The sequence below is a fragment of the Manis pentadactyla genome, chromosome 9, assembly GCF_030020395.1.
Source record: "Manis pentadactyla isolate mManPen7 chromosome 9, mManPen7.hap1, whole genome shotgun sequence".
Classification (NCBI taxonomy): domain Eukaryota; kingdom Metazoa; phylum Chordata; class Mammalia; order Pholidota; family Manidae; genus Manis; species Manis pentadactyla.
The window spans coordinates 122,305,972-122,331,554 of NC_080027.1; the positions used below are offsets into that span (position 1 = coordinate 122,305,972).

Genomic DNA, 25,583 nt, shown 5'->3' on the forward strand with positions numbered 1-25,583 from the left:
CTGCTGTCCCGGGAAGGCTCTTCAAGGGGCAGGAGACCACGTGAGCTACAGGGCCACCAGGGCTGGGACACAGCGGCCTCGCCAGGTGCTCCTGCAAGCAGCGTCCCCCTCGGGTCATTCCCCATGTTGGTCTCCCTGGCTCCTGGGGCTCCACGCTGTCCACACCTCCCCTCTTCTCCTGCCCCTCCTTAAAGACCAAGGGCTGGGGAGACAGACAGACCTGGAATTCTAATTTGCCATGTGACCCTGGGCAAGTTATTTAAGCCCTGGGAAGCTCTCACTATCCTCACCAGCAATGCAGCAGAAATGGGCTGCTGTAAGGATTAAATGCACTTCCCTGGCGGGGCTCCGCCTGTAGCAGGGGGCTTAATAAACATTAGGCCTCCTTCCAAACTCAGGTTAAAAGGCCTGACTCCAATTCCCACTAATGGGTTTCCAGCCCCTACCCTCCCATCAAGCACTAACTGTTCTACAGCTGGGGGACCTCACAAGCAAGGAAGAAGTCCAGGCTGGCAGGGCTGGTATTGGGCTGCGTACCAAGCCCCGGCCCACCCCTCACCTCCATCACCTCGGGAGACCCACTTAACCTCTCAACATGAGCTTCCTCCTCGGGAAATCAACTACTCCCTCAAGAATGCCAGCAAATTGGGAAGTTCTTATGTCTGACGTAAGGCCCCTGCACAGGTGAGATTGGTGTGGTTTGGGGCCTGGCATCCCCGGGTGGTCCTAGGAGAACAAACCTGGACACTTAATTGGAAAACAGGGCAGGATGCCGAGAACTCTGGATGTGTGTGAAAAGAGTTTGTATGGACCCATGGTGATCTGGGCAGTGGGAGACGGATTCAAGGTTCACAGCAATTACTGTGTGGTCAAAATCATAGCAGGTTCGTACCCTCGTGCTGCTGCCCTGGCCTTGGCCATCCCCCACGTCAACCCTCTCTTGAACCTCCCTCCCTTCCAAGAAGCCAGGCAACCATTTGATTGAGGGGCACACAAGGGTCACCTGCAGCAGCCAGAACCCCCAACTCTTCCCCGGGCCTCTCTCTTCCCTCTGCTGCCTGGCCCCACCCTTCAGGCCCCAACGTGGGCCACGGCCAGGATGCAGAAGTTGAGGCCCGGGCCTCCTCTGATCCACCCCGCAACACCCAGAGCTGACACCCAGCCTTGTCTGCAGCATGCTCCATGGTACAGCAGGGAGGGCCCAGGGCACCCATCCCAGGGCCCAGGGCAGGTCCAGGGATACAATAAACCAAACTCTTTCTCCACTTTATATATATATAAACGAGCCCCAGCTGTGCTTTCGAGGCCAGGGGAAGGGCCTTTCTCTTCTTTGGCATCAATCTGTCAAAATCAGCTTTTTGTAGATTGCTCGCTCCTTTCTGTACAGCATGAATTAAATATATTATCTGTCTTTGTGCTGAGTCACAGGACATTCACAGTACAGTTGGGGAGGCGTGGAGGGGCCTGTGCAAAGGCCAAGACCCCCCAGGGCTGCTCCTCGGGCTGAGGGGTTTGCGGTGGGCAGGGGGCTTCTGTTGAAAGGCAAGGCCTGGCCTCCCCTCGGCCGGGCCATTCAAGATTCAGCCAAGGGGCGAGGAGTCCTTGGGAATCCGACAGGCGGGCTCTGTAGGGCGTGAGGGCTGCCTTCTCCAGGGGCCACGCCCCTCGTACTCCCAGCCCCAGGATCAAAGCCCGTCCCATCCCAGCCCACCTGCCTCTACCCCGGACTGTGGCATTTAAACACTCCGTCTCACGACCACCCTCTGGGGAGGCTGGGACACGGGGAGGCTGGCGCCAGGGTCTGGAGCAGCAAGGACAGGCCCACAGAGGCAAGAAGGAGAGGACGGGGAAGGCTGTGCCAGCCCCAAGGAGCCAAGGCCAGCCGGGCACCAGTGTCAGGGTGACCCTGCATATCTGGGTGCCGTCCCCAGCACCCTGGCCCAGGGCTGGCTTATCAGTACTCAGGCGTGACATGCGGGAGCCACTCTCAGGAAAGGGGGGACAGGTAGGCGCGTGGGTCAGAGCCCCAAGGGCAGTGACTGCTCTACCACCTGCCAACAACGTAAGGCAGCCCCATGCAGGCTGGGGAGGTGGGCAGGGGCCAGCTGACCAGGCTGTTGCGGACACAGCCAGGCACCCGGCAGCAGAGGCGGTGGGCGGCGAGGACGGAGGGTGGGATGTCGAGAGAGGATGGGCTGCTACCCTCACTGCTGCCCCAGGGACACCCTCCCCACACGTAGGGGGTGGGCTCTGGCATACATACTGGCACCCGGATTCCAGGGTCCCACCCAAGGCGCCATGTCGCTTCCTGCTCCCAGAGGGGAAGAAAGTGAACGGTGCGTGGGCCCCAAGGGCCCGTAAGAAGCTGTGCCCACCTGGTGAGGCAGGCCAGCCTCCCAGGGGAGGCATAGTGGTGCGTGTGTGGCACAGTGCCCAGCCTGGCACCTGGACTCTCCTGTCCTCACTGGTGCCCAAGCACCTGAGGCCGGGAGAGCAAGTCCCTCTCAGCCCCCTCACCTCCTCCCAGGGGAGCAGCCCATGCCCAGTCTCCAGGCAGGTGCTGGAGGGGCTGGTGCCCAGGTGAAGGCCACCGGGGGGGCAGGTGGGAAGCAGGGACAGGGAGGAGCTGGGGCCAGCAGGGCTGCTGGGAAGTCTTCTAGGCTGGCCATCAGCCCTCATTCCTCAGTCCTCCAAGGGCCGCACAGGCCTCATCCTGCCCACGGGTGGGCTCAGTGTGACCTCCTGTCCCTCGGGCTCAGAAGATGCTCTGCCGCCGGCTCTTCCCTCGTCCTGGGGAATGGAGAGGAAAAGGGGGCACTGCAGGGCAGAGGCAGGGCCGAAAGTTGCCCAAGAAGGGACGCCTGAGAAGGGTGTCCTGCTCTGCAGCCCTGACAGAGACAGCAAGGCCAGGCCCTCAGGGGCCAGTCAGCCCTGGACCCGGATCTGCTCTGTGACTAGCTGCATGGAACTGTGACTTAACCTGCCAGAGCCTCAGTCTCACTGAGTGTGGAATGGGGAGCATTATCATAGTACCAACACTAAGGGGTGCTTTAGGAGTAAACGAGTAACGCAAGGAAAATGTTTGTCACATCCAAGACCGTCAGCTGTTCTAGACACAAAGTCCCGTTCCCCTGGCACGGGGGCTGGAGAGCTCAGAGCAGAGGGCACACCAGACAGAGCATGAGTCTTCCTCGGGCCTGACAGGTGCAGTGTTCTGTCGGGGGTGGGGGCTGAGGAGGAAGGAGGATGCTTGGGCAGCAAATAGGGAGACCAGTGCCTTCTCTGCTCCCCAGGACCTCCCGGAAGGGAGGCCCTGCTGATTCCCCACCGCAGGAGTGGCACAGGGCCCTGTCCCCGTTCTTGAGGAGGAGCCTGCTCTGGTCTCTTCTAACAAGGGGCGGGGGGAGACCCAAGCCCCTACCTGGCTGCTGAAAGGCCAGGCCCCGGTAGCCTGGGTCCCTCTGTAGCTGGATCTCCTTCAGGGAGAAGACGGAGGCAGCTGGGGGGAGAGGGAAGGAAGGCAGGGAGAGCTGGGGGGAGCCGGCCCTGCTCCTGGACCCGGCAGCCCCCACACCCCGGAGCTGCGCACAGAGCAGGGGGCACCCCCGGCGGGACAGCCCCTTCAGTTAGGACTGGCCTGGGAGCCCCTCCCTGGGCCTTTCAGGCACCGTCTCAGATCCACAGGGTTTGGCCCTCAGCCTCCCCCAGACACTTACTATCTTCCAGCCGGTGCACGCGCTCTCCTAGAGACCGGAAGTAGGGGTGGCTCAGGGCCGCCTCTGCTGACATTCGCCTCTTGGATTCATACTGAAAGGCAAAGGTGGGCTACTGGGCTCTGGCGGGGGACCGCGGGGACCCCTCTGGGCAGCGCTCCTCCTGTGCTAAGTTAGATGGCCAAGGTGGGAGAGGCCTGCGTCTAACCTCAGAGTCCCTGGCCAGGTGCCACCCAAGGCAGTCTCGGCGCTCAGGCTCCCAGGTCTCTAGTCACTAGAAAGCCAGAAATGGGACTTCCTGAGAGCGAGCTCCTCTTGGGAAGGAAATACAGATGCTAAAGCAACCATGATCACAGCATTAATAACAGTAATATTAATATGCAGTACCAAATACTGCCCTTCGCTGTGAGCTCACTTGGAGACAGGCTCTGTACTGTGTTCTGCATTTTCAACTTATCCTCATGACTATTACATCGAACACAAATCATTCATCCATTTTGCAGCTGAGGAAACCGGCAGAGAAAATTTCTCTAACTTTCCCGAGGCTATATAGCTGGTAAGTGGGTTTGAACCGGGGTTTGAGCTTGGCACGCAGGGTGGCATCTTGGGGCTTCACTCTTTGGCTGCCTGCCCCTGGGCTCAGCCGGGAGCACACTCACCAGGAGGAGGCTGGACAGGAGACTGATGCCATCAGTGTCCAACCTGCAGGAGGAAGGAGCTGGCATAGGCCTGGCCTGGGCGGGGCGGGGGCGGGGAGAGTCGGGTGTGCGGCCACCTCCAGAGGGTCAGGCAGGACCGCGAGCGTGGGGAGGGGTGCGCCAGGCAGGCCTACCTGGGAGCGTGGCTGAGGAGCGGCTGGGGAAGGTACCGGGGGAAGCTGTAGGCTCGGAACTCGGACAGGGCCGTCACGCCCGGCCACGTCTCTTCAGTAGGAGTCCCTGGGGAGAGGGGAGAGGTCGGGGGGACGTGGTGAGGGGCCGGGGCCAAGGGCGACTCGAGGGCGCACGTAGGAGGTGGGGGCGCTGTTGAGAGGCGGCGGGAGCCCCTTTCCGCGCCCGGGCTGGGCAGAGGGCCCGCTCCCCCTGGTGGCGAGGACGGAGCGTCGGGGGACTGACCAAGGAGTCGGAAGATGAGGTGCAGTTCCTCCTTGACTGTGGAGCCCGGGAACAGGGGCCTCCCGGTGGCCATTTCGTAGTGGATGCAGCCCACGCCCCTGCGGCGGGCAAAGGGCAGGGGCGGCGTCAGGCTGGGCCTGCTCGCGTCCGCCCCCCCTAAGGCTGCCCCCCAGGGTACCGCTGGGGCGCTGGTGGATCTGGGGCGGGCGAAGCCGGGCAGTGGAGGCTCCTGACGCAGCCCAGCCCCCTCCCCACAGCCTTTTCCTGGGGACTTCTCTGCGCTGCACGATGGCCTGACCGCTCTGCGGGGTTCGGGCTGGCCAGGCCAGCACCGCCTGGCAGTTCCGAAGCGGTTTCACACTTTTTCCATGTGAACCCCCACCGGAAGGGAAGTCCATGAAGCCATTCTCCTCGGGACCACAGGGCTCAGTGGCCAGTCACTGGAAGCCTGTGCTTCAGCCTTAAATTTTTAAAAAATTATTTTTCATTCTACACCGAATCATATGCACGTTAACTTTAATATAAAGAATGGGTCAATATAATATAATAATATAATATCGTTTTGACATAAAAATAATGTAGTATTTGCTTCTAAAATTTTCAGGAGAACTGATGCTTGGAGAACTTAATTACTGCGGGGTCCCCCTGTAGCTTCCAGTAGCCCCCTGCACACCCCTGGGGGAATATTTCAGAAGCCCTGGGGAGCCTATTAAGAGCCAGGGAAACCCAGTGTAGTTCAGATTTAATTCTTCTGCATCACATCTGCAGGACGCTACCTGGTTTCCAGTCAAAGGTCAGGCAGGTTTCACAGAAGCCCCTGGGCCAGCAAAGGGAGCCTGGAGGTGGGGAAGCCCTGCTTCCCCTCAATTCCACGGCGCTCACTCACCACATGTCAATGGGGGTGGAGTACTCTGTGGACCCCAGCAGCACATCGGGGGGCCTGTACCACAGGGTCACCACCTCATTGGAGTAGGTCTTCGTGGGCACGGACTTGGCCCGGGCTAGTCCTAGGGACAGACACGTCACTGCACCCCCTTCCCCAAGGCACCAACCTCCTGAAGGGGCCACGTCAGACCCCCACCTCACCCTAACGGGCCCTCACCGAAGTCAGCCAGCTTCAGCTCCCCCCTGTCACTGATGAGCAGGTTCTGGGGTTTCAGGTCCCGGTGCAGGATCTTGCGGTGGTGGCAGTAGGCAAGGCCCCGGAGCAGCTGGAACATGAATATCTGGGGGAGGGAGGGAAAGATAAGCAAGGGGAAGTGCGAGTGCACCCCATCTGGGAGGCCCTGCGCCTCTGCTCCACGGCCAGGACAGGGATGGGGGCAGGGGCTGGGTGGGGCAAGGCCCCTGGACAGCTACCTGGCTTCCCACCCTGGACCCTGTCCGCCGCTGGGGTGCTGTCCACCACGGAGGGCACCAGGTGTGTGCACGAGCAGCAGTGTGTGGAAGGCCAGAGGATTCTGAGAGCTTGGAGGGACCAGGAAGGGTCAGGCAGCCCACCAGGCAGGCCGCCTGTGTGGGGCTATATGCACAGGATACTTTATTAAGCACCAGAAGGGGTCATTCATCCAAGCTTCCCCAGAAGCCTCCCTTCATACTGGCAGGTAACTCATGCTCTCATTTGACAGACAGGAAAACTGGTGCTCAGGGTCAGCGAGGGGTTTTCTATCACTGCTGGACGCTGGCAGAGCATGTGTGCGCACTGGGGGGTGAGGCCCCGGCACAGCCCCAGACACCCTGAACAGCCCCTTGCCTCCCTCCTACACTGGAAGGTCTGAACAATCAGTCAGGAGCCTGGCGGTGGGAGTAGTTCCCATGCTGGGCTTGAGAGCAGGGGCATACCCGGGGGTGGGGGGCCTGAGGGTGGGGTCCCTGCTGTGGAGGCCTTCACCTTGACATTGTGCATGCTCATGAGGTTTCCACAGTGGTCCAGATACTGCTTCAGGTCACTGTCCTGAAACACAGAGCCTGGCTCAGCCCTGCCCTGTCCTGACTGACCTCTAGCTGGAAACCCCTCCCTGGGCAGGGCCCAAGGTCAGAAGTGGGGCTCCCAGCGGCCCCTAAGACTGAGCCCTTGGCTCACTCCTGCATGGAGGCATCTGAGAACCTGATTCTAGAACAAGGCCTGGGCCACCCCCACCTGGTCTCCCCAACCCTTTGTCCCCACCCCCACACAGGGGGAGGAGCCGCCAGCCCCAGCCCAACTCACCAGGTACTCGAACACCAAGGTGAGGGACCGTTCAGTGTGGATGAGGTCATGCAGGGTCACAATGTTGGCGTGCTTCAGGTTTTTCAGTAGAGACACTGTGGGGGGACAGACCCACCTGGGTCCCTGCGGCCACACGTGCACTCTCTTCCTGGGGCCAACCCCAGGAGCACCCCCTTCAGCAATGTCCCTTCAACCCCAGGCTCCAGCTGGGGCTCAGGCCACAAGCCCCTCCTCCCAGGGGCCCCCAGGAGAGCAGGCCCCCAGGATGCCATACCCTCCCGGATGGCAGTACAGGGCGCCCCCTCCTCGTGCTCCAGTCGGATCTCCTTCAGGGCCACCAGGTTTTCCGTCAGTTTGCTGCGCCCTTTGAAGACCGTGGCGTAGGTGCCCTGGGAAGAACGCCGGCGAGCCAGCCATGCTCAGGACCCCTCTGTCCTGTGCCCCCCTCTGCCCTGTGACCTCCTCTCTGCTGAGGCTGCACTTGGGCCAGAGCACCCTTCCCCCCTCCTCTCCCTTCACTGAATTCTGTTTCCCCCAAAAGCCCATCCCCCACAGGCCAGGCGTCCCTCTAGGGTAACCCCAGGTTTCTCCCTCTTTATGGTGAAGTGTACAGGTAGGTCTCCTCCTTGGGTTCCTGCCGGGAAGGGCTGTGCCTTCCTCCTCTCTGTCAGCCTCCGCCCACCCCAGCCTCCAACACAAAGCCTGGCGCAGTGTTAACAGAAACAACTGATAGTTACAGAGCACCTACTCTGTGCCAGACTTTGCCCAAGCTCATTATGGTAACCTAGTCAATCCTCACAACAGCCCCACGAGGTAGAACAATTACAACCTCCTTTGACAAAGGAAGAAGCTAGCAGACAGAGGTCATATCGCTAACCCAAGGCCACAGGGCTACTAAATGGAAGAGTTGGGAATTTGAACCCAGACAAGAAATACTTGCAGGGAAAAAATATTAGCCTGGCTGCTGCCCAGAGCCCACAGTCCACTCCATCCTCATGCCCTCCTCCAAGACCTGGTTGTACCTCAACACCTGCCCCAGGCTGCGCCAGGCTGCGAGGTCGAGCGCATGCACCTCTGGGGGCAGGACAGTGGGAGGGCAGGTCAGGGAGGGACCCTGTCCCTCCTAACCATCCTGCCTGGCTGCGCAGAGAGCCGAGCCCAGCCCCTTACCTCTCCCAGTTTGTCCAGTTTCACATAGGTTTCCAGTTTCCCAAAGCCGATATCTGACTGAGAGGGAGAAACATATGGTCCTGTGAGCTCAAAGGCCCCTGCAGCGGCACATACATCCACTACACCTCCCCGACCCAGCCTCCGGGAGGGGAGAGAACGAGACCCCCACTGGGAGGCCAGCAGGGCAGACAGCCACACGGCGTCCTCTTCACCTCTTCCCTCTGTCGCCGTGATAAAGGAAGGAGCCTTTGGATGTGTGAGTTTCCTCTGTCCCTGTCCCTGGGGTACGGAGCCCTGGGCTGTCACTCCTGGGATTGTTGGCCACCTTCATCACCTGTCTGTCTCTGTGTTGTTCAGACTTTAGCCTCCTGAGAGCAGGAACTTTTTCTCCGCTGCACCTGGAATGTCCAGTTCAGAGCCCACCTGCCCAGTAGCCAGTCTCATCAGCACACTTCCTGCAGCTCAGTGGTACCCAGCCCAACCAATAGATTCCTGGGCCCCATCACCTAGAGCCTGATTCTGTAGGTGTCTAGAATGGGGAGCACAGTCCATGTTTTGTAAGAAGCTCCCAGGGAGATCTGATAAGCAGCCATGACTAGGAAATACATGTCGTTTGGGCTATTGATCTTACCCCAGTGGAGACCCTGCGGCCCAGAGGGGGCTTGGGGCTCCGCCCTGCTGGGACCTGTTGATGGAATGGATATTGACCAAGGGGGATGAGCTGTAGGAGTCGGCTGTGGCCAGCAGGTGGCACCAGAGGCCCAGAAACTGCTGCAGGCTTCAGGCGGGGACTGCAAAGCCAGGACTGGTGTAGCCATGCTGGGGAGAGGGGGTTCCACTCTCGTGACCTCTGACCCTCTTGGGACTCACCAGGGAAGCTCGGCGGGACATGCGACTGAGAGGTCTGGGCAGGTCTGGGCTCTCCAGCTGTAGCTTCTGCAGGAATTCCTGGGGCAAGCGGATGTCCATGGGCAGAGAAAGCCTCTTACTGATGTCCTGCAGGGGCCAGGATGAGATGGGGACCCCAGGGTTTGCCCGAGTAACTGGCACTGTGGGACCTTTGTCTCTCAGTCGGAGCCTGGCTTTCCCTGCAGAGCAGCCCCAGCAGGGACCAGACACAGGCTGTGAGCCCAGGCTCCCAGCTATTTCAATGATGTGCTCAGAGACACACCAACACTCAGGGGCTGCTGTGTGACCTAGGGAGATCCTTCCCCTCTCTGGGCCACAGCATCACCATGTGTAGAATGAGATTCCTGCAGACACTGGAATTCAGTAAGCACATTTTTCATATACCTGGGCACACATATATGGGTCATAAGAACAATAGTCAAATTGTCCAGCCCTTGCTAAGTAGCAGGAATGTTCTAAGCCCATGGCATATATTAACTCATTTCATCTTTACGATGACCATTTTAACACAAGGAGACTGACTTGGTACACAGAAGTTGAGTAACTTGCTGAAGGTCGCGTGGCCACTCAGTGCAAAGCTGGGATTTTGAGCCCATGAAGTCTGGCTCCAGGGCATCACCTTCCTGGACACACATCTGTGGGTGAATCCTGGATGCCCACAGGTAGAGCCCGGAGCCCCTCACCTCCATGGAGAAGAGGTGCTGGTTTTGCCGCCGGTACTGCATGCCAGGGGACGCCTGCCCAGGGTCCTCCCCACTGTCTGTGGGGGAGAAGTTGCTGGACTCTGGCTGGGGGTCTCTGCCGAGAGGATGGAGCTGCAGGTCTGAGAAGGAGAGGCATCAACTCCCTCCCTGCCCCTCTGTCCCTGCGCCCCAGCCGGAGGAGGGGAGGAGGGTGTACCTCCCCCCTGCTGTTTTGCAGAGGCCGGCAGGGGAGGTGAGGACAGGGAGGGGCTGGCGGAGGCCCCGCCGCTCACCCTCATTGCGCCGGTTGTGGAGCTGGTTGAACTGCTCGGTGAACTCGGCCAGGGACTCCTCGATGGTCTCAGTCCGTGGCACCGACAGGGAAAAGCGGCGCTTGAAGTTCTTCATCTTGTTCATCGTCGGCGGGACCAGGTGCTGAGCCAGGAGTGGGGAGAGCAGGTGAGGACAAGGCAATGCACCGCGTTCTCTCAGTCTCCGCATCGAGCCCTGCGGCCCTGCCCTCGTGAGCCACGCTGGCGTCCTGTCCCCCAGAGCCTGAGCTCCTGGCGAGGAGGTCCTAACCCTCCTCCTCCCGTGACTCTTACTTCCCAGATCCCCCGCCGCTGGGGACCAGTCGGAGCAGCGAGTAGGGCTCACAATAGCGGGAGGATGTGCCAGTAGGACCCTGGAGGCTTCCCCAGGGCCACACAGTAGCCCTCCAGCTTCCAGAAGTCTAGAGAGTTCTGGGAACTGGGCTGGGGTGGCAGGGAGGGTGCCAGCACTGGGTGGCCCCCCCGGCCAGCAGCTCTCCCAGCTTCTGTGTAAGAGCTTGAATCCGTCAACAGCCAGTGAGTCTTCCTGAATGACGCCCCTAAGCTGTACATCAGCGCTGGCCTACACCCTTGTGACACAGTCATGCCCAAACCCATTTCATCCTGATACTGACACTTGGAGGCCCCTCTCTGGCTTGTTCTGGGTCCCCAGCAGACAGGGAGAGGAAGGGACATGGGAGGGGATGTGTGCATATGAGCTGGCCCAGCCCCATCTCTCCTGCTGAAACTGTGGGAGGTCAGGAGCAGCTGAAAGTCTCAGGGGAAACACAGAAGTTCGTTGGAAAGAGAGGGTCCCCAGGGAGGGGAGGCTGCACCCTGCTGGCCCCTCCCGTGCCTGATGCAGAGAGCCCCGCCAGGGCTCCTTCCTCAGCCAGAAGGGGCTCCCCGCCTGCCCTCTGGCCTCTGAGTGAGGGACCACCCCCCGCTGGCCTCCCAGTGAGACTTGTGCCTCTTCCCTGCACCCCCCTTAATGATTTCATAAGCTCCCAGTGCAGCAGCCCCTCGTCCTGCTCTGCCCACATCTCCCTGAGCTGCAGCGGGGCCAGGACCAAGGGACAAGGGCTGCCCCCCCCGACACCTGCCACAGAGGAGTCAGAGCCAGCCCTGTGATGGGAGGGCCAGCCTGCGCCCTCTCCCAGCTTCAGCCCACGCACCAGGCACAGCCCATTCCCAGGGGATGCTCTCAGCCCTGTCAATGGCCAGTACCCAGTTGCCAAGGCAACCAGACCCCTCCTGAATCCTCACGGTTTAAGAGATTATGGGTCAGGATCATGTTTGCTTTGCTTAATGACCACATCCTTGTCCTCAGCCAGCCTGGAAGGGGTCCTTCCCCTGGACCTGCAGGCTGCTCCCCAGTGCAGCTAAGGTGCGGCCCTCCACCTGCCCTGGGCCCAGGGGCTGGGTATGGCCGGGTCCTCCTTCCTCAGGCTGGTGCCTCTGAGTGGAGGCCTCGGGTCTGCACAGCCAGCCACGCTCACCTCTGTCAGGTGGCCCTGAGGTCTAACTCAGTTCAGCTCAACACATGAGGATCATGCACCTGCTACCTGACAGCCATTGTGCTAGGCCCTGGGGTCACGGTGGTAACGTGTGGCCCCCATCCTGATGGAACTCGGGAGCTGGTGATGCTTCCTGTGATGAGAAGGTGTCAGAGAGCCCTTCCTCCAGGCTCCTGGCAGAGGCCACCAGCCTCACGTGTCCCCGATTCTCCATCTCTATGCTCATTCCTGCCAGCCGACCTCATGCCCCTCCGTGCCTCTGTGAAACCTTGGGCCCGCCTTCTGCAGGCCTCTCACGTGCGGAAGCTCCCAGAGGGCAGGCGTCCTGCTCACACTAGTGCGCAGCCAGCCCAGAGTGGGAGTGTCCGTCATGGAGGCTTCATGACGGCAGCACACGGGTTCCCGTGACGGGCGGCCTAGACATGCCCCACCTGTTGATTCACATCTGTCAGTGAGAGGGGAGAACGGAGATGTCCCCCCATACAGAGCGATTGTTTACAAAGCTGGCTGAGCACCGGCGCCACCAGGGAGAGCTGTAAAAACCTTCACATTACTGGGTCTCACCCTCAGAGTCCGGAATGGATGGAGGGCAGTGCCTAGGAACATGCATCTTTTGTAAAGTACCCCCAGTGATCTGGAAATGGAGCCATCGTAGGGAGTCATCTGAGGCTCGGGTAAGATGGTGATCTGCAAGTTTCCAGGTTGCTTTTCTTTGCTGAGATGGGGAATCCTCAGAGCGGGGGAGGGTGCGGGAGGGTGGACGGCGCGCTGAGGAGAGCAGAAGGGTGGAAATGTCTGCCCTGTACAAACTGCCACCCCAGGCTGGGTCGCGGTTAACCTGGGAGGTACGGGGAGCCAGACACTTGGCCCCCTGAGGCCTGAGCTCTGCCAAGAGGGGTCGGTCACTCCCCTTCCTAAAAACACTCCCCCTTAAAGCTGTCCTGCAGTCCGGAATGTATGGGATGCTGTGTTGTGTGTGTGGCTCAGGAATCCACCAGTAGCAGCCATAAATCTCACATCCTTGCCCCTGTGTGTGGGAGAAGGGGAGGGGGCCCATTAAAGCCTTCTGGGAGGGAGGCCCCCAGTTTCTGTAGGACAGAGGAGAACCGGTTCTGTGTAGTACCTGCACCTGCTTTCCCGGTGGCTGGGTCAGGAGCAAGGCGCTGCCAGCTTGGGCCTAGACGGGGTGGGGGGTGGCGACGGGGAGCCAGATGGACAGTGAGACTGGGAACAGCTGACATGAGCAGGGATGCAGGGCCAAGTGATGCAGGGAGATGGGGACCAGCTGTTCGGCAACAAGCCTGAGAAGAGACCCAGAGGAAGTGGCTGTCACTGGAGCAGGAGGGATGGGGTCAGATGTAAGGATGGACTTCCTGGTGGTGACAGGGGAGCAAGCAGCAGGGGTGGTGACCACAGTAGAGTGTGTGTCTCTCTGCTGGGGACAATCAGGGCATTAAACCCAACAGGGTCTTGAGTGTGACAGAGTAGACCAGGCGGTGAATGGTCTGTTGTTCCCTAGCTCAAGATACAAGATGCCTCTGTCACTTTTCCCTTGGGAGTCAGCTCCTCATATTTGGGGGCTGAGGGGGAAGGGAGATAGGAAAAAGGCCTGTCACCTTGGTGTTGTCTGGTCCTCCCCCCATCTGGGGACAGAAGGGTTCAGTGTGACCCAGCCTGAGGCCAGCCCGTTGCCAGGCACAGTGTGGTCTTTGTCCCTGGAGCAGGGAGCCATCTGGGGCTGTCCCCGTGCAACTGGTGCCAGGGGAAGGAGGAGATGGGTGTCCAGGGATGCTGGCCTGGCCAGGGCAGGCTGGGGGGTGATGAAGAAGCAGAGACCCCTCACAAGCTGGGGCGTGGGCAGGCACTCCCTGAACCAGGCCTGCCCTCCTGCCCCCCAGCCCAGGTAAGCTGTAAAGTTCTCAGCCTGTCACTTCCTCCTGGCACACACCGGTCAGCCTGAACTGCCTGCTGGTGCCAGAGAAGCGGGTGGCACGGGATGAAGGAGCCAGGCCGGGAGGGAGTCAGCCTGCCCATAGGCCACTGTGCTTCTGTGAGAAAGGCCTGCACTCCTGGAATGTGAGCAGGACAAGGTACTTCCTCATCCTCTGTCCTGATCCCTCGGGCAGCCATGAACCCTTGGACTCCGAGGGCAGCCGACTTGCTCAGATTCATGCAGCAATCTCCTGGCTGTTGCCAAGCACACAAACTCCACGACCACAGGGCTTTCTTCTCCCGCGTGAACTCTCCCCACCCAGCGCCCTCCCCATGGCCGAGGCTGTAGGTGCTCTTCTCCCCTCCTGGTCTTTTCCACCCCCACCCTGAATTCAAAGCCATACAAGCCCAGCTTCTAATTCTGGTGCTGCCACCAGCAGGCTGTATGATGGTGATGAAGCTACATAATCTCCCTTCACTTTGGCTCTGACCATACACTTGACTATTATTTATGGAACGGCCACTATGTGCCAGGCACTGTTATAGACTCTGAGAATTCACTTATGAAAGAAACAGACATTGATTCCTGCCCTGAGGGTAACTTACATTTTAATGGTGGGGGGCAGCACAGACAATAAAATAAATTTAAAAATACACAGTACGTTAGATGGTGACAAGTGCCATGGAGGAAAATAAGGCAGGAAAGAAGGACAAGGTATGAGGGCATTGTGATTTAAAATAGGTTGGTCAGGAGGGTCTCCCTGAAAATGTAACATCTCAGGAAAATTTCCAAGCAGGTGTGGGCTAGGGACCTAGTTGTGTGGCATCTGGGAGAAGCAGGTCAGCACAGAACAGCAGGTGCAAAGGTCCTGAGGCAGAAGGGAGTTTGGTGTGCTTTAGGAACAGCAGAGTGGCTAGAAAGGAGGCCCTAAGGGAACACGGAGCAGACCATGTCGGCCTCGTAGGGAATGGGAGGTTTTGGGCACATGAGTGATGTGATCCCACTTAGATTTTAATAGGCTCTCTCTGGCTGCTGTGTAGAGAGCAGACTGCCTGTGGGCAAGAATGGAAGCAGGAGCCAATCACGAGGCTACGTAGAGACCCAGGTGAGAGATGGTGGTGGCCAAGACCAGCGTGGGAGCAGTGCAGGTGGAGAGAAGTGGATGGCTTCTCATCTATTTTGCAGGTGGAGCCCAAGGATTTGCAAACAGTCCACATATGGGTATGAGAAGGGAGTCGGGCACAGTTCTGAAGGGTCTGGGCCTCAGCAGCTGGAGGGGGGAATTCATGGAGATGAGGAATGCTGGGAGCAGAGGTGTGGGTGGAGGACCAGGGACTGGGTTTGGGTGGGTGTGTGATGTTGGGTGACATCTGAGCGGAGGGGCTGAACGAGCCGGCACGGTGCTGGCACGGGGAAGACGCCCAGTCAGTTTAAGCGCTCTTCTCCTTTTCTTCCCTCAAGCTTCTGCTCAAAGGTAATGACGTGCCAGAAAAGAGGCCCCGTATAAGGCTCCCCAGACGTCCCTCACAGACTTCCCTGCAGCCTGTGAAATGCTCTGAGACCCTGGGACGGAAGGGCGCACGAAGCAGGGAGCACGGTCCCCTATCAGCAGGCCTGACCACTGCACCAAGAGGGACAGGCCAGGCAGGCTGGGGCCCCCACTTAGGCTGACGCAACTCGCCAGACCCCAGCCTTCTGGCAGATGGCTCTCATCCCCGGGTGTCCAGGCAGTGCACACACGGCCTGCTGTCCCCCACCGCTGGACAACTTCTGCCAGGCCTCGGACCTGACACCTGCCCTGGGGCTGGGACGTCAGGGAGGCCCCGCCTGGGAGAGCACAGAGCACAGAGGGAGGCTGGCTGAGCATCCATGGAAGAGCAGCAGGAAGGCTCCACATCTCAGAAGCCGGGCTGCACATGGTGCGGAGGGCAGGTCGGCCTCACTCCTTAGCTTCGGGGAGCGAGGCTCAGACATCCCTCTCAGCAAACCCTTACGCTCCTTGGGGCACTGGCTGCCCACTACACCTACCAGGTAGTGTAATAAAAGCCCTGAGTGAGAAAGAAGCCCTCTGCCCACTTCCTGAATAAAGCAGCCTGCACCCAAGGCCCCTCAAGATCCGGCTGCCCTTTCTCCCTGGTTTCCTCTCCCCACTTTCCCCAAGTCCAGCTCTGCTCCAGCGATACCCCTGCTTACAGTCAGGTCTCGAGTCTTCTGCAGTTTCCCTGACCCTGCAGGGCCTCTGGGGCCCCTCTGATGGACACACTCCATGCACAGGGTGGTCTCCCAGGACCACAGCGAGGACTTCTCAGGTGCCTCCCTCACTAGGGGCACTTTGGGCCTGTGCCCAGGGCTGGTGACATGCAGTAGATCTGGCTGTTTCACAAGGACATGGTGGGCACCTACTGTGTGCCAGGCACATATCAGATGCTTCTCCAAAGCCCTCTTTTTGGGTTGTTTTATGACCTCAGTCTCCATGGACCCAGGGCAGGAGCTGAAGGACAGAACATCCAACTGCCCCCTTTCTGAAGCCCGGAGAGTGTGACACTCAGTCTCAATGTCTGACCAGCCAGGATCCTTATGACACCATCTGCTGTCCACTCCTTGTCCCTACCTTGGTCACTTAGCCACTTTGAGCCTTTGGGTAGGTTTCAAAAGAACCAGAGGCCACAGCCGACCGACTCTGTGGACGTCATGGGCTGAGACTTCAGAGGCACGTCCTCCTCCCGGCGCGGACCCTGCCTGCAGGGAGTCTGCAGATACCATCTCTTCCTTCATCCTCTCAGAGACTCTGCCCTGCACAGCTCCAGGCTTCCATTTCCCTAGCTTGGACAAACCTCAGGGGAGGCCTGAGGAACCCCGTGGCTGCCTGGAGTCCCCACTCTGACCTCGCTCCAGCCTGGATGAGAGAGGCTTTGAGCCTGGGGCCTTCTGGGTGGTCAGAAGCCAGCAGGACTGATAGGCTGCAGTTGCCCTGCCAAGGGACAGAGGCTTCCCGCAGCCTCTGTTTGGACGGGAAGGCCTTCTGGGAGCGAGTGGGCCTAACCTACGGAAGCCCAGTCGGGAGGCAAAGCATCTGGGGCTTGGGATCGATCACCTCTGCTCTGGACAGAAAGTGTCCTTCCTGACAGAAGTGCCCCACAGTGAAGGTCACATGCTGTCCAGGCCTTCTTTCCAAACTCTCGGCAATTTGGAGTCATGGGAGAAATCCCAGCTCTCCTGCTCACCCCACTGTGCTCCGGGAAGACAACCCACACCCGTTCTCTTGTCTGCCAAATGGGATAATGACTAACCTCTGTCCAGTTGTCACCAGGCCTGGAGACTTAACTTTCCCACTCATCTTCTGGTGATGTCATTCCCTGTTTAAACCCCTTCCGTATCACATTGTCCTTAGGTAAAAGCCCAGCAAACTGGACCACGTGTGTTTGGGTCCCTGTGTCCTTCCTGCGTCTCAGCTCTCCCCCGCCTGGAGGGTCCACTTGAAGGGAACATACTTGGCACTCCTGGAGTTAAGCACACTCAGGGCCCAAGCCTTGCACACGCTGTTCATCTGGCCTGGCATGCCCTTCCTCATTTTTCCCTTGGAAAAAACACCTCCCAACTCATGTCCCTTCCCCCAGGAAGCCACACATGACCACCTCCTTCCTTTAGGTAAGCTGAGATGCTTCCTCCTCGTCGCTTCAAGACCAGCCTGTGTACATTATTAACTAGGTCGTGACGTCCTTCAGGACAAGAGCGGGGTCTCACTCAGCTTTGGTTTCCAGGACCTTACAGAGTGTAAGAAAGCGCCCAGGTGCTCAGCATTTGTGGAATGAATAAGCAAATGGCCGAATGAGATCATTGAGCCGCCTTATCGCGATGACTCGTGTAAGCCTCTTTCCTCTACAGGTGTATGAACACTAGGCTCACTGAGGACAAAGACCTTTGTTCACCTTGAATTTCAAGATCTCTGCGGGCGGTCAGGGTTGCTTGCCTTCCTTCTGCTCTCGGCTGGGCCAGGGACTTGTTTCAACTCCATCTTCTCCTATCAGGCCAGCTCCACCCCTGGTGGGCCTTGAGCACAACCGGGGTGGGCCTGGCCCTGCCCTCTCCCTGGGCATACGAGAGCCAGCCGCAGGGGGCCAGCCAGCCAGCCCTAGCCTCCCCAGACAGCGGTCCCCCTTGGTCCTCCTGGCCCTCAGTGGGACCGGGAGCACCCCAGCTGGTGGGCCAGGGGCCCTGTGCCAGTGAAGCACTCGCATTTTCAGGGCTCAAGCCAGGCTCAACCTCTTTCCTAGACACCTTCCATGATGCCCCACCCAGCCTGACACCCCTCTGGCCCCCATCAGGTGGGGGCCCCTCCTCTGTGCTCCCACAGCATTCTGGACACCCCCAGGTAGGGTGCTTGGCTCCCTGCAGGGTAACTTCACCTATTTCCCTACTTTGCCTGTGAGCTTGTTAATGACGAGGTCTGACTCATCATTACACCCCCGATGCCTGACACAGGGCCTGGCATGGAGCAAACTGACAATGATCAGAAAGTGACTATAGAAAAGCTCTGAATTCCTAGTTCCAGGAGCTGTTTGGAGGCAAGAGGACTGCCCGGAGACTGTCCGTTGCCCAGCGGACTTGAAGCCTCAGCTGTAAGCTAACCCTCCTTCTCTAGCCGGCGCTTGGCCCTAAAGGCAGTGGCAGAGGCAGACGGGCAGCCCCCCCCCAGCGGCAGCCCTCTGAGGTCTGCAGAGGTCTCTGCGCCGGCAGGCGAGGGGCGGATGGGGATTAAAATACTAATGAGAGGTTCCAACTGAACACCCACGTCGGGGACTCCAGAGCTTGAGGGAGGGGGTGTTGGCGGGGACCAGGGTCCCTCCTCATGGGCTCCCGTCACTCAGGGGCAGATGCCCGGAGCCTCAGAGGTCATGGGCACCTCGGCCTCAGCCCCTCCAGATGACCCTGCTGAGCCCGATGCCCCACTTCAGCCCCTCTGTGGGGGCTCCGCGTCAGCCCTGCTGATACTCCACTGCTCTTCTTGGCTTTCTAAGGCTCAAGGAATGGAGGCACATACAGCATCTTCTGGTATTTTCTTTTTGACCTTTTTTGGAGACCCGCTAAGTTTGGCCTGCAGTCTTTGGGGGGAGGCTCTGGATTTCTAAATAATAAGATGGGACAAGGCGTCTTTCCTTTAGCTCTGGTCTTGGCCGTGCAGAACATCCCAGATGGAGGCTGCAGCAAGGATGCAGGCCAGACCGTCGCCGACCTCGTCCTGCTTCAGACGAGGCCTGCCTCCTCCCCTCCCGGGCAGAGGAAACTCTCCCTCTCCCTCTAGCAGCCCCTGTTAAAGACCCGCAAAGCAGGTTCCTCAGCAACCTTGCCCAGTGTTCTCCCAATTCCAAAGTATGGGTACTTTCTTGGTCTTCCTCAAATCCAAACAAAGCAGCTCACATCTGTCTCCACTCCATCTGTTTGCGTAGATGCTGATGCCCGCCGTCTTCCCCACAGTAAAAAGGAGGAGAAATAAAGGGCACCAGGGTCATCCACCTCTAGCTTTCCCTTGTCCAGATGTCAAAAGCCCAGCTTCTTGATGGTCTGACATGGGGTCTTTGTTCACGTCTCTCTGGTTTTCTCGCCATGCCCAACTTTAGCCACAGAACTGCAGGCCCTTCAAAGCTGGCTTCCCTGGGGACCGCTCAGTCTCATGAGCAGGGAGGGCAGGAAGGGAGAGTTTCCCGGCATCTCTAGACCATATTCCTATTTATATCCACTCCCAGCACCCCACTCCCACCAGCCTGACCCAACTACTCCGTGCCCACATCCCAGCAGGACCCTCTGGTCAGTACTCTCCAACCTTTAGGGAAAGGCGGCCTCTTCACACTTCACAGGCTCCCCTGCCCCAAGGCTGGGCCCAGGAGGCCACCTTGGCCTGCACCACCTCCCCGCCTTCCCTGTTTCTGGGAACCTCTGAACATCTTGCAGTGGTTCAACTGTTGCCTAAACGCCCCTGTCAGTGGCTCCCGCTCCCCAGAGCTGAGCCTCCTTGACGGCACTGGGTTTCTTCCAGTCACTCACTCATTTCACAAGTACCTACTCGATGCCGGGCACTGTCCTAGGGTTCAAACCTCATCTTACCCTCCTCCCTTGGCCTCTTAGTTCTCCTGCTTCTTTCTCCCTCCAAGTCTGGGGGACTCACTTCCCCTACCTGTCCCTGAACGTCGGCACTCCCAGAGTTCCCTCTGGCCCTCTGCTCTTCCCCTCCGTATGCTCTGCCCTGGTGAAGACCACCACCCACGTGCTGACAGCTCCCAGGCCCACAGCTCTGCCTGCCAGACGCCTCTATCTGGATGCCCTCCAGGGTCTGAGGGCAGAGATATTAGAATAACCCCCACCGGCCCTAGGACAGTCCCAGAGACAGCAAATAGGTTGAGATTTGTTTTTAAATGAAAAGCGTAGATGTGTAAAAACTGTGTGTGTGCTAGATATACATACACACATGTCATATGTACACGTATAAATACAAACACTGTATATAACCCAGAAAGATTTAAGTTAAAATGCTAACAGTAGTTACCTCAGGCGGCAGAATTATGGGTGATCTTAATATCTTCTTTCTTACTTGCCTCTTCTAATATTTTATAATAAACATTCACTGCTTATGTTAAAAGAAGTTAACACTTCTTTTTACATGAAAAGAAAGTATTTTTAGATTGAGATTCCAGAACTGTTTAGTGCAAGCCCTGGAAGAACTATAATTATCTTGAGCAGGGGTCGGCCAATGGTTTCTGTAAACGGCCAGACAGCCAGTATGGTAGGCATCGCGGACCATACAGCCTGTTGCAATCAGACAATTGTACCCTTGTACAAAGTACCCATAGATAAGATGCAAACAAATGAGTGTGGCCATGTTCCACTAAACCTTTATTCATGGGCATTAAAATTTGAATTTTATATTTTCAAGGGTCATAAAATGTTAGTTTCTCCTTTTGAATTTTTCCCAACCACTTAAAACTGTAGATGCTCACAGGCCATAAGACAGGCTGGATTTGGCCAAGAGCCTTATCCATCACCATCCAGGGCTTGTATGGTGTTTGCATCTGGCACCTGCTCCTCTGGGAGGTGCTTTTTCTCCTCCTGCCTGATGGGGGAAGCCCTCCAGGATTTGCGTGGCCCTCTGAGCCATGGCAGGGCCAGGCTAACTGGGAGAAGCTGTGCTCCGGAGTTTGGAGGAAAAGAAGGTGAGTTCCTCCTGGGGTCTCAGAGCACAGCTCACAGTGTCAGCAGGACTGACAGAAGCAGCAGACTTGGACAGGGCTTTAGAGAACTCGGTCCGTTTCTCATTTTTCACGGTAAGACAGCAAGATGCAGACAGGGAATGACCACCCACGGCTGGTAAGGTTGGTGGGGCAGAGCTGAGACTACACCTGAGGGCTTGCTGACTTTGAATTCAGTGGCCTTTCTGCTCCCCTGGCAAGGGACTGCAAGGATGTGCCCAGAGATGGCAATCCCTCCACAGGGCAACACTACCCGGGCAATCAGCAGCCCAGTCAAGGGCCGCCTTGCACAGGGAAGAAACCGTCAGGCCTGGCATCAGCCTGGAATGTGGCACCCAGCCCAGCTATGGTGGAGCAGTAGGAGGGTGCTGACAGCTGGGCTCCATGCCAGGAACAGGGAGGGCTCTGGGACCCCTCTCCTGGTCTCATCCCAGGCAGTGATGGCAGAGGTGGTCCGGAGGCCTGGCATGGCTGTCGTGAGGGTTGCCCTCCAGCCTGGGACCTTCACCTGCTGCTTCTGGGCACTGGGTGCTGACAGGACATGGGGAAGGACGGCCACAGCCCTCCCTCCACCTGGGGCCAGACAAGAGAAGCAGCCCTGGTTCTGAGGGGAACCCCAACGGCAGGAAAGAGGTACACCCAGTGTGAGGACAGAGATCATTCCAGAGCACTGCCAGGACACCAGGACTTACCAAGACGGCAGAACACAGAGGGCGCTTGGAGTGAAGGAGGGTACAGCCGTTCTGAAACAGTTTTCCTTCCCAGTTTGGGAGCTGAGCCCTTCAGGGATCCCGCAGAGACGCAGAAGAGGCCAGGGTACCGAGCGCTGCCCAATGAGGCCCACCAACTCCATCTGCCACCACCTCCCACTGGTGACGCCACGTAAGGCAAAAAGCTGGGAAGGACGTGGACATGATCTCATTGGAGTCCTCGCAACCACAGGAAGTAATATTTTTACTTTCTCTGTTTTCCAAATGAGGAAACAGAAACTTGGGTGAGCAAGTTCTTTCTCCTAACCACTTACTAAAGGACAGGCAGAATCGACTGACCCCAAAGTCCATAAACTGCCTTCACCCACGGTGGACAGGAGACGCACGCTCGACATACACAGAATGAATGCAGCAGGCAGCCATTGCAGAGGCATCTGGTCTATTCCCACCCCTCCGCTTCCCTGGAAGACTTTCACATCAGTGGGGTGGGGTTGGGATTGGGGAGCACTGAGTGAGACCATTGGCCAGAGTTCCCAGGAAGATGGCCTCACAACTGTCCTTCAAACAATCTCTGTGATCAGGGTGTCCTGACTCACTGGGGTCACTCATGCTCTCAGGGAGCTTCAAGGCCCTTTTGGTTCAAAGCCAAACCTCGCATTTGCCTCCTTGTCCCTCCTCCTCTGCAGGCGGAACCGTGGAGATCTCAAGCAGATGGGCTGCCTTCAGACAGGAGGTCTGGCCGAGAGGCGCCCACGGCTTTCCCTCTTCCGAATCTGCTGCTGCGCCCCTGGCCAGGCCCGGCCACCGCCTCCACCCTGATCCTGGGACCCAGACCCTCTGCCTGGGCTGCTGCTCTGTGTGCGTGTGCACAGCTGTGGGGCCCAGACAGGACCAACCCCCGGGGATGGGAAAGTGCCTGCTCAAGAGCCAGGGCCAGGAAGGTGAGGGCAAAGGGTCTGGGGGGGACAAGGAGCAGGGGTCAAGGTGGGGCAAAGGGCAAGGGAGGGAAATGTGACTTGTTCCCAAAGGGATGAAGCTATTCAGGCGAGTCTGGGTCCAGGCCAGTCACTCCCTCATGGTCTACACAACAGAGAGGAAGAGGCACAGCAGTTCATTAAGTCCTGGGGGAGGGCCTTTTTAGCCCAGGAAAAAGAGGTCTTGTCAGAGGCTTCCTAGCAGGAGGCTGTTGGCTTTCTGGTGCCTGGTGCCTACAACATGCATCCTGGAAACTAGAGGGTAGAGTCCCCACAGCATAGGCTCCCGGTCCTCTCCTGACCGGTTCCCTCCCAAGCTGCACCCCAGTCCCACTCTCTTACACAGAGCCTTCCACCCCCCAGGAGAGATACTGTGTAAGGGCTCAGCCTGACCGGATCTGCAAAGCCTGCCTCCCCGTCTTACCCCAGAGCCCCGGACCGTGCAGTGACTAGGAAATTCCTTTCCAAATAGCCAGCAGTACAGCTCCAAGTAATTCATGGTCTGCTACCTGCCAGGCACTATGCGCTATTGTATTTAACTCGTATGACAATCCCCACTATTATGACCCCCATTTCACAGATGAGGAAACAGGCTGGGAGACGCTCAGAGTCTGCTGGGGAGAGGGAGTCACACAGCCAGCGGGTGCTGGAGCTGGGTGCCAGCAGGCCCCTGGGTTTGCCCTCCCCTTTGGGTATCACACTCTGTTAGGAAAGCAAAGAAGGAGTAAGGAAGGGGTAGATGGAGATGCTGGGCAAAAGTCCCAAACAGGGGGACCCCAGAAAGGGGCTTGCTGGGGTAAGAGTTGGGGGGAGCCAGGACAGGCTCTGGGGCCTGCTTGCCTGGGCACAGGAAGACCCAAGTTGGCAAAGGACAGACTCTGGATCTATGGAGAAAGCAAATGCAGCTTTAAGACAGATGGACCCCGACCAGGAACCTACTCATTCTTCAGATCCGGTGCCTTCTTCCTGTGACCCACGGAGCAGCCTGGCTCTGCCTGGCGCAGGGCAGATGGGAGCCTCAGTACTCGGAGCACCAGCCCCATCCTCCCGTCTCCTGAGGACCGATGCAGAGCCAGAGAACTCGGAGGGGGCTAGGCTCTCCCTGGGTTTGGACACAGATGGAAGTGGGCTGCATCCCCCTAGGTGGGACTTTGGGAAAGTTGGCGCCTCAGAGCCTCTGTGTCCTCACCTGTAAAATGGGAATGATACCCCCTTCATAAAGCTGCGTGACACGCTGCGTGGCACCCAGTACATATTCAATAAATAGTAGCCACCAAGGCATTCAGAAATCAGGGGGAACTTACTGACATCTGTTCTGGAAACCCCAGTAAGTATGGGAAGAATGAAATGAAGTCTCCTTTCTCCTGGCAGGCTAGTTGGGGGAAGACGGGGGTGGGGGGGGGGAGTCTGGGGTGAGCAGCCAGCAGGGAGAGTCCCAGGAACCTAATGGGCAGTGAGCTTATGGGGAGGGAAGGGCAGCTCGCAGGCTCCAGCTGCACAGAGGCGACTGGGGTGGGGTGACCCGAGACAGGAGCTAGGCTGTGGCAAGGTGACCCTCTCTCCAGACGGCCTTTCGGATGCAGACCCACACCCAGGAGCCGGTGTTACCTGGGCACATCCTTGCCTTCCCCCACGCCTAAGCTACATCGTGCCAGTTCCCTCCCAAGGCTGGAATAAAGGCAGGCGATCTCGGAGGACATGCCTCCCGCCAGCCGTCCTCGAGGACTCTGCTTCCTCAGGCCGGTGTCCAGGAATGCGCTGTGTGCCCATGCCTAGCGGAAAACATCGCGCAAACGCGCCGAACCTCCCAGGGTGGTGACACAGGACGGGCAGGCTGGCGAGGTAGTGAGTCACAGGGCCCAGCAGCTGGGGAACTGCTGAGGGCTGGGCTGGGGGTGGGGACGAGGTGCTGGGGAGCTGACTGACCCCCACTCCTCACAGCACCAGCCCTCCTGCCCCTGCTGCCAGGAAAGGCTTCTGGGAGAACTAGAAAGAAGCCACTGGTGCCTAGGAGGGTGTGGACCCCTGAGCACAGAAAATCAGTCCCTATCAACAGGCGGATCCCCCCTCTCCACCTGCAGACAGCTCCCCAGATCTCCGCCCCCAACAGCGCAGAGGCCTCCAGCCCAGATACCTGATTTCAGATTTCGGATTCCTGGTCCTCTCCCGGACAAACAGCAGAGTCCTGAGCCCAACAGACCACCCGCCTTTCCCATCCCAGCATTAACCCTTTGCCCCCTGCTGCGGGCTGGGGGACAGTGCCCTTCTGGTCTCCCCGGTGGGCAGACAAGAGCAGCAATCCTCAGAGGCGCCAATCAACACCCCTCCCACCCTCCGAAGAGCAGCGCTGAAACCTACAGGGATTCTGTGCTCCACCGCCTCGTCTGCCCCTCTGGAAAGTTCACCAGACCCCAGGAAACCCTTCGAGGCGGCGATCTGGCCCCACACTCGCGGGTTCTGTCATTACCAGGGACTCCTGACCCTTGCCCTCCCATTAAGAAGGGCGACCAGAAAGCGCCTGGTTTGAGACTGGGTGGAAAACTTTGCTTCCTGGGGAGCAGACCGGAGCCCGGGGCCACAGCGAATCCCGGTGGAGACTCCCTGGGGGTGTGGGGTCTGAGAAGGCAAAACAGCCCTCCCTCCTGACACCTAGAACTCGGGGTACCACCCAGCCCCCGGCACACATGCCCACACGCCTCGTGATCGCCGGTCTCCCCGCGTCGCTCGGGTATTTCCCTCCAACCGCTCCCCGCAGGGTGGAAGCGGAACGGCGCCTTTAAGAGCCGCCCCGCTTACCTTTGCTCGGTTTACCCGGCGCGGCGGAGCCCCCTCCTCCGACCTCTTCCTTCCTCCCCGGCGCGCCGCCCGCCCGGCCGGCCGGACCCAACGCGCCGCCTGCGGGACTCACTGCGCGCGTCCAGGGGGCCACGGCGCGCCGGCTCCCGCCCGCAAAGGCCGGGCTGCCGCGGGGCTGGAGGCCGTGCCCTGCGCCCTGCTGGGGTCCCTGCCCGCCTCGGGGCCGCTTGCCCTGCTCCGGAAAGGTGAGCGGCTGCCCGGAGGAGCTGCAACCTGAGCCGGAGGAGGAGGAGGGAGGAGGG

General features: G+C 58.9%; 1 protein-coding gene across 4 annotated transcripts; it reads right to left on the reverse strand.

Moving 5' to 3' along the window:
* Window positions 1-1,252: 1,252 nt before the first annotated feature.
* On the reverse strand, window positions 1,253-25,583 carry CDK18 (cyclin dependent kinase 18). 4 transcript variants are annotated; one of them, XM_036909724.2, is made up of 16 exons: window positions 25,394-25,583; window positions 10,093-10,234; window positions 9,800-9,939; window positions 9,078-9,203; window positions 8,208-8,264; window positions 7,312-7,426; window positions 7,038-7,132; window positions 6,720-6,782; window positions 5,931-6,054; window positions 5,715-5,835; window positions 4,829-4,926; window positions 4,546-4,651; window positions 4,373-4,415; window positions 3,717-3,807; window positions 3,422-3,499; window positions 1,253-2,790 (listed from the first exon to the last, which is right to left on the reverse strand). In XM_036909724.2, the coding sequence occupies exons 2-16, from the start codon at window positions 10,214-10,216 to the stop codon at window positions 2,756-2,758; spliced, it is 1,416 nt and encodes a 471-aa protein (XP_036765619.2). In that variant the 5' UTR covers window positions 10,217-10,234; window positions 25,394-25,583; the 3' UTR covers window positions 1,253-2,755. The 4 variants fall into 4 exon arrangements, with proteins under 4 accessions (XP_036765619.2, XP_036765623.1, XP_036765622.2 ...); XM_036909728.2 differs by having other exon boundaries at window positions 25,282-25,583; XM_036909727.2 differs by lacking the exon at window positions 25,394-25,583 and adding an exon at window positions 12,192-12,306.